This window comes from Cryptomeria japonica, chromosome 7, assembly GCF_030272615.1.
Source record: "Cryptomeria japonica chromosome 7, Sugi_1.0, whole genome shotgun sequence".
NCBI classification, from domain to species: domain Eukaryota; kingdom Viridiplantae; phylum Streptophyta; class Pinopsida; order Cupressales; family Cupressaceae; genus Cryptomeria; species Cryptomeria japonica.
In genome coordinates this window covers 93593651-93601908 of record NC_081411.1, presented here as the reverse complement: position 1 = coordinate 93601908, position 8258 = coordinate 93593651, and the positions used below count along the sequence as shown (strand labels likewise).

Genomic DNA, 8258 nt, shown 5'->3' with positions numbered 1-8258 from the left:
GTTGCCCCGAGATGCTCCATCAAAATTAAGCTTGAACCAGCCTTGGGGTGGAGGGACCCATTTGCACTTACTTCTATCATATAAGTTGAGCTTATCTCCTAAACCGATAAACATGGGGATGATGAGACCGGTCCATGTATTCTGAATTGTTTCGTCCCTGAGAGAAAATTTAGTGTGCTTCAAAGGGGATTTCCTAATAAAATTATTAGTGATCTCAGTAATGGATGCCTCAATTTTGACAATTAGGGATTTCAGGTTGAGGGCTTTATCTTTGAAGATTCTTCTATTCCTTTCTTTCCATACTTCCCAGAGGAGGATCGAGGAGGATATAATCTAGATATGCCCATAGTGGCCATAATTTAGGGATATAGGCCAACTCTAAAGAAAAGAGAGGAGGTCCTACTGACATGCCAGACTTAAATTGAGTCTATTCAGTAGCCAATGCCAGCATGATGTTGTGAAATCACAATTGAGTAACAGGTGGTCCACCTCTTCCTCGTTTTTGCAACATAAAGGGCACCTGGAGGGGCGTGCAAAGCCTAGTTTCCAAAAGCGCTCTTTGGTGAGGATTCTCTTTTGAAGAGTAGTCCATAAAAAGGTTCCACCTTTTGGGGAGCATGCCTTGTGCCAGTATAAGGACAAAGGGAGGTTGGAGACCGACCTGGTTTCTAACTTATGAGCCTATTTATGGCCCCATTTAACACTCTATTCCCCATTCGGGGATCCCTGCCAGATCAGATGGTCTTGGCTCGAGTTGAACAACAATTTTCTAGAATTGAGGATAGAAATAAGTAGAGAGAAACTTCTTTGGTTGGGGGGGATGCCGAGAGGGCCTTCCAGACCCGTCCTAAAGCTAGATCTGATTTAGGGAAGGAAACATAATCTCTAACTTGGTTTCCTAAAGAGAGCTCCATTTCTTGCTTTAAAGAATCATTCTGGATTAGGCTACAAAGAGGGGGGTATTCACCCCAGGAGTACTCCCAAAATAGAACTTCATCGCCTAAACCAATATTCCAAGAGAGTTGTTCAGAGAGGAATTCTCTGCAATAGGAAATGAAATTCCATATTTTGGAACCTTTGGGTAGCAGATGGACTCTAAATATGTTGGTTGGGTTAGAATTACCTAGATACTTATTTTTAACTACTTTTACTCGTTTCAGACAAGGTTCTTTGTAAATTTTCCATACTAGTTTGGCTTCAAGTGCCCTATTCTAACTATTTAAATTCCTAAAGCCTAAACCTTCATTCGTTTTAGGAAGACAGAGAGCGTCCCATGCTATTAGTTCATACTTATTTTTATCTCCCAGTCCTTGCCATAGAAATGATCTTAATATCCTTATAAGTCTATCTTGAATGCAGCCAGGGATCTCTAGACAGGACATGTAATATTGAGGGATTGCTGAGAGAACTGAACGAATCAAAACAATTCTTCTTGCTAAAGATAGCCATTTACCTTTCCAAGACTGCAACTTTAAATCCAATTTAGCTAGAACGTTATCCCAGAGCTTGGATGCCCTAGTCCCTTTATCCAGAGGGAGCCCTAGGTATATGCATGGAAGGGATCCTGGCTAGAAGCCTATAATCCTAAGAATATCCTTTTCTATATTGGCTTTGGTATTAAGAAAATAGACCCTGGTTTTGGATTTTTTTACCTCCTGACCCGAAGCTCTCACATACCATTCTAGGATTGTTTTGAAGCTTCGGGCCTTAGAAAGGGAACTATTCCCCAGCAACAATGTGTCATCTGCAAATTGTTGGTGAGTTACAGGTTCGACATTGCTTGTAATTTTGATTCCTTCTAGGTTGCCAAGTTCTTGAGATTTCTGGATGGACTTGCCTAATCCTTCTGCCATGATAATGTATAAAATGGGGGAGAGGGGGTCTCCTTGTCTCAAGCCCCTAGAGCTTTCAAAGAAGCCCTGTGGGGAACCATTGATCAGTATAGAGAAATGGGGGGTAGAGATGCATGCATAAATCAAGTTAATCCAGCTTTTATTAAAGCCAAAGGCTACCATACATTTGCATAGGAATCTCTAGTCCACTTTGTTGTAACCCTTTTTGATATCTAGCTTGATGAACATAGAGGGGATAAAGATAAAATGAGAGGAGTGGATTGCCTCATGGGCGAGGATGACCCCATCCAGGATGGATCTACTAGGCACAAAATCTGACTGTTCTTTCGAGATGATATCTTGAAGAAGAGGTTTGAGTCTATTTGCTAATGTTTTTGTAAAGAGTTTATAGAGCGTGTTGCAAAGGGAAATCGGTCTAAATTCATCCAAGGTGATAGTGGAGGCTTGTTTTGGGATGAGGGCAATGAAGGTGTTGTTAATCTCTCTAAGAATCCTGCTTGATTTCATAGCTCCTTCAAGAGCATCCACTAATTCTACTCCCAAGAAATGCTAGCAAGCTTGTAAAAAGGCACTTGGTAAGTCGTCCGGCTCGGGAGCTTTATCAGGATGTAATTCTTTAACTACTAACTCAATTTCCTTTATTGTGAAGCTCTAGTTAAGGGCCCTATTCTGTTTGTTAGAGATTAGTGTGGGGATATTCTGAAGGAGGCTTTCTTGGGTAGTCAAGCTGGTAGATTCTGAATTGAGAAGGGTATGGAAAAAATTAATAGTTTGGTTGGCTATACCTTCAGGATCTTCGATCAAATTTCCACTACCATCGGTGAGTTTGGTGATATTGTTTTTGTTCTGCCTTGGTACTAGCATGCAAGAATTTAGTATTTTTGTCCCCGTTAGCTAGCCAAGTATCTCGTGACTTTTTTTTTGAGAATGTTTCCTCTTTTGACAGGATGTCTTCATATTCTTTCATGAGGGTTTTCTCCTTCAAGTATTGTTCTTGATTCATGCCACCCTTGATAACTAATTCATTAAGTTCATTAAGTTTGAGTTTAATTTTGGCCTTGGCTTCAAATATGTTGCCAATTTTTTCCCTATTCCAAGAAATAAGATCTTGTTTGATCAATTTAAGCTTAGATACAAAGCAAATGAGCTTGGATCCCGATAACTTGTATGATGACCACCATTTTTCTAACATATCTATGAAGTTGTTTTCTTTCAGCCACATGAGCTCGAATTTAAATGGACATTTCAATGACTTGAGGTCTTCAGCTAGAGATAGTTGGATCGGGAAGTGATCCAAACCTGAGAAGGGAAGAATGGAAGCTTTAACTAGGGTATTGTTGAGAAATCCTGAATTGTCCTTAATAGGGAACCTATCCAATCTTTTTGCTATCATGCTGAAACCATATCTTCGGTTGGTCCATGTGTAGACACCATTATCTATTTGAATGTCTGTGAGTTTATTCTTAAAGGTCCAATCTCTAAAGTCTACTAGGGATTGAGGCTCTCTACAAAAGCCACCATATTTCTCAGCTAGACTACTTATGGCATTGAAGTCACTGCCTATTATATAATCTATGTTATTATTCCTACTCATGAAGGAGGATAATTCCTCCTAGACTAATAATTTTCGGTCATTCGGAATAGGACCATAGACATTGATCAGATTGAATCTAAGGTTATTACTAATTCTTTTGATGTCTAAACCCATCCAAGAACTATTGACCTCTATGATGTCTAGGGAGATGCGATTGGAGTCCCATATAATGCCTAGGCCTCCAGATGCCCCAATCGCAAGGACACCTGTCCAATTGTACTTTCCTCAATGTTTCCCAAAAGATTCCCCTGCAAGAGAATCAAGCTTGGTTTCTTGAAGAATAGTGATTTCAATTTTGACTTTGAAAATACAATGCTTGAGGATGCACTACTAGTTAGGGTCATTTATACCCATAACATTCCAAGATAAGAGCTTCATGGTGATGTTGGAGGGAACTTCCCCCTCCCTACATTCAAAACATATGTGAACTTGGTTTGGTCCAAAGCTCTGAGTTTGATCTCCTCCCTCTCTTCTTCTGAGAGGCTCCACAATCAGGTTTGATTCTACCCACCATGTTGAGGCCTAGACCTAATAGACTGACTTCCATGATTTTCCCTTCACTAGGACCAGGGGAAGTCTCTAGATGAGTCTCTATCTTAGAGGATAATCGAGGGCAAGGAGGGGGGGAGATGAATTAAATAATAGGTCTAGTTGATCCTTGTTGTAAGTGAAATCTTTAGAGCCTTCCTTTTCTAGGGAATGATCAAAATCTCTGTGAGTATCTTCATTGGCCAAGCTACGTTCCACAATCTCTAGCTACTCAACAATTTCTACTTTCAAGGAATTGGTAAATTCAAGTAGGTCTCTTAATGCCTCTCTGTTCAAAGAGATAAAATCCTTGTCCATATTTCTATTGACCTAAACTAAGTTGGGGGAAGGATGCATAGCAACAGAAGAAGGCCTTGAGACCTTACTAACCATGGGGACGTGAGATTGCCCTGAAGTGAAATCCCTAAGAGGAGGATTGTGATCTTTTGTATACAATGAATTTCTTACCGTGATGTTGTCTTTCATGGTATCTAGAGCCGAAGGGTGAGATAGTGTGCCAGAAGTGGGCAGGTCCACCCTAGGTTTATCGGACGAAGGCAAGCCTTCTGGAGAAATATTTCTAGAAGGCAAGGGTTGAGTTTCTGGGTCAAGATGCATATTACCAATAAAAGAGTTAGGGTTAATTTTTATTTCTCTGATAGCATTACTCTTATGGAAAATAAACAATTATGAGGTGTCAATGATGCTGTCGTAAATTGACGGGTGGATCTCTCATTTCCCTGCTGATGAAATTAAATCCATAGGGCTCAATTTTGGGTTAGTGGCCTTAAGGTCGATTAATATTTTTATATCTTTCTCATAGTTGCTATCTTGGGACTCTATAAAGGTCAGGCCTTTACCTAATCCTCCTGCTATTGATTCTATTAATTCCGGTGTATGAAATTCAAATGGAAGAGTTTTGAGGTTGACCCAATATAAGGAGCTCTCAAAGGGAAAAATTTTAGGGTTAAAAGCAGGGATCCAATCTATGCAGTAAAATATGTAGCGGTTAAGCAATTTTTCTTTACTTTTGAGAAGATCCTACTTAACCCTAGAATTAATGCATGAGATTAATATACATTGAGAGCCCAAGTTGCAGATACTTACTAGTTTGTGGAATTTGATTTCCCACCAATCTTTGACTCATCAAAATTGTGAGAGGGCACTCTCCATTTAGCAATGAAGCTGTTATCCTAATGATAGAAGACAATCTTCTCTAGGATGGCTGAATCCACCATGATCGTGCGATTTCAGCCTTTAGGGTTTGGAGGAGAAGGGCATGCTTCAAAATTTCGTTGCATGGAATGAGGGATGGTTTTTCTTTTTTTATTATGAATTTTCCAAGAGAAGGATTTCGAGGTTGGGTTTGCCTTGAGCGATCGATGATTTAGCACCTTTCTTAATTCTCTGGCTTGTCCAACTGATTTGTTGAGATGCCCTTCTGAAGGAGGAAAGGAGGAAGGAAAACATGCATATTTGGTACCCTCAAGCAGCGGCCAGGAGGACGGCGTAGAGTAGGGCATTGATGTCGATCTAGGGTTATGATGGGCAATCCTATGTTGTCTGGATATTCTTCTTTCCACCACCGTCTCCTTCGTTGGAAGGTTGTTTGTAATTAGTGGGGGAGAAGATAATGAGCTGCATGGTTTGGGCGCTTGGGGCATTTGCAAAACGCCAAATTCGCAAAGACCGAATTTTTGCTTTTTATTCACAGAGACCGAATTTTCGCAAGAAGAGTTGAACTTTATTATAATGGTATTCTCTATATTTATTGATAATTTATTTCTACTCTTCTAGATAGGCTAAATTTTTATTTTAGAAAAATAAATGATTTTATTTGAGCTAGATTGTTTTCAAAATAGCTCTCTTAAATTTTTACCAAATATATGTATAATATCATGTCTTTAATCTATATAAAACTAATTTTATATAATTATTATAATAAACCATAATTAAAAAAATTATTTATAATGACCACTTCTACTATTGTTGAGCTTTATTCTTTAGTAAACATTTTTATGTTATGCAAACTTTCTAAACATGTTTAGATTGGTTTTATCCCAAACTCAATCCTTCAATGAATATTCTTCTAATATTCAATTATTTGTATTGTGTGCGAATGGACCATGTCTACTTCCCTTATATAGATTTTTTATGTTGAAGTGTTCAAGCACACACACAAAAAAAAACCTGATTTTCTAATGTAATAAATTGAACTTTTACCCCTCTAACTTACCATAACGACGGCCTACCCATTCCAATTTGTTTTCTCCCTCCCCAACTACCTAATTCAATGAAAAACTAGTTTTATTCTTTATATATTTTAACTCACGTACGTGGAGGATTGATGGGAAATTCTTGGTTGCCTCGTTCAAAGCGCCCAAACTTTATGTTGTGGTCTGCATCTTACAATTCATTCCAATTTTCCACTACTTTTCTGTTATCATGGGTGCAGCTGTCTTATTTCAATCAGATTCATCCCAACTGTTTTCTCCCCTTCATCGTTCAACTAATTCAACTCAAACCAATTTTATTCTTCTCGTCTTATGTTCGTTGCATCGTCCAATGCGTCAGTATTTCTGTCCGGTTCTGAAACTTCGCCCAAAATAATATTATTTTTCGCAGCTGTATTAACATTGTAGTTTTATCGCAAGCGGCGTTAAGAAATTCTCTATAAGAGGCATTCTGAAAAATCTACGAAACCCTCTAAAAATTGTATCCATTGTTCATTATATAAGTTGACAGCATTCGGAGCTTTAACTAAAGAAAATGGCATTCAAGAGAGAATATGCATATTTCTTTGCCGTAATGATGGGAATGGCGATGCTCATGGCGGCTGCAACTAGCGTTGTCGCTGAGGGAGACACAGAGAGTATGCCGCCGTGTTTTTCCTTTTTTCACTCGATATTTTGCAAGTCTCGAACGCTTGATCTCTGAGCTAAATAGAAACTAAGCTAATCCATTTGCCACAGAAGAATTTTGTGTTGCACCTCGCAGATGTTTTATATTGATTTCCTTTTCTTTCCCTACATTTTCTTTCGTGCTTCGCTTAAACTGCTCAATATATGATGCTATCAGTATATTTTAAAATATAGAGATAAAATGTGTGCGGCATTTCAGATTTTCCCTGTTCTTCTCTTTAACTTTTAGAGCTAGTCTATAAATATTTCTTCTCTCTGATTTTCTCATTTAAAAGTTTAACTACCAGGCATTCCATCAGAGCTAGTGACTGGGAAATATATGATTCATAAATACAAATCGTTCAATTTACACCTTAATTTTTTTTGTATAGAAACTTATTTTACTTCTGTGGTTGCAGGATCGAAACCCCAGCGCCTGTCTCAGAATACTACTGAGGCGCCTTTTGCTGTCAAATTGTCAAAGACAACGGAATTGAAATCTGGGGCGTCTGATAATCTTCCAGGAGATTCTACTGACATGGCGATATACGAGCAGGCGCATAAAAGGACAAAAATCCTATACATCATCATTTTGCTATTGCTCGCTTTTCTGGCTTTTCTCTGGTTCCATCGTTTTCTCGCGGATTTTATATTCATTTAGCCTTTGATGAGAGTCAGAACTCAAGATTTCTTACCATTTGACAGATATCCTGATAAGACCTTTTCCCGCTCTTTTGGAGCAGTCGATGTGTCGAATCCAATGGATTTTGGAACAATCCCTCTCTAACAATTTTATGCAGAATAGCTAAATCTTCTCCAAATTCTGGTTCTCTTATTTTCACTGAACAGAATTTTATCATGATTGGAGTTAATCTAGAAAGTACTGGTTAAAATTTATAGCTGTTTTCTTTCAAATGACAATCATAATTGTTTTCGCTGCAACTTGCATGAAATTATAACTATTTTGAAATCTTTCAAATGGTTATGGCATTTCTTCATTTCTTACCCAAATTTTTTATATTAATGATTTTAGATTTTTGAGAAATATTGTTATTAGCAGTATTGATTTCTGAAAATTCTCGTCGAAAGGGGAATAATTCTATTAAACAAGATTTATTTACCTGGGTATTTATCAATCATCTTTACGAAAAGTTGTAAGAGCCCCTGCGCGGTACCAGATCTCTAGTCTGTACACAGTTCATATTACACAAATAATGTGATAATTTTATCAGAGGAGACGCCTCTGCACCAGAGATTCAGCTTCAAATTCGTGCATTATTCCTGATCATTATGTTGTTTATCTTCTCTGTTTATACTTTACCTATTTCTTGCAAATGCCTGGCTCTTATCTAGCCAGGTTTTGATTCAGCGTCTCCTTGGAAG

The 8258-nt window shown here is 38.2% G+C and overlaps 1 protein-coding gene across 1 annotated transcript; it reads left to right on the top strand.

Annotated features, from left to right (window-relative positions):
- The first annotated feature begins 6522 nt into the window (after window positions 1-6522).
- On the top strand, window positions 6523-7772 carry LOC131059703 (uncharacterized). Its single transcript, XM_057992721.2, has 2 exons — window positions 6523-6847; window positions 7295-7772. The coding sequence occupies exons 1-2, from the start codon at window positions 6745-6747 to the stop codon at window positions 7534-7536; spliced, it is 345 nt and encodes a 114-aa protein (XP_057848704.2). The 5' UTR covers window positions 6523-6744; the 3' UTR covers window positions 7537-7772.
- The last annotated feature ends 486 nt before the right edge of the window (window positions 7773-8258 follow it).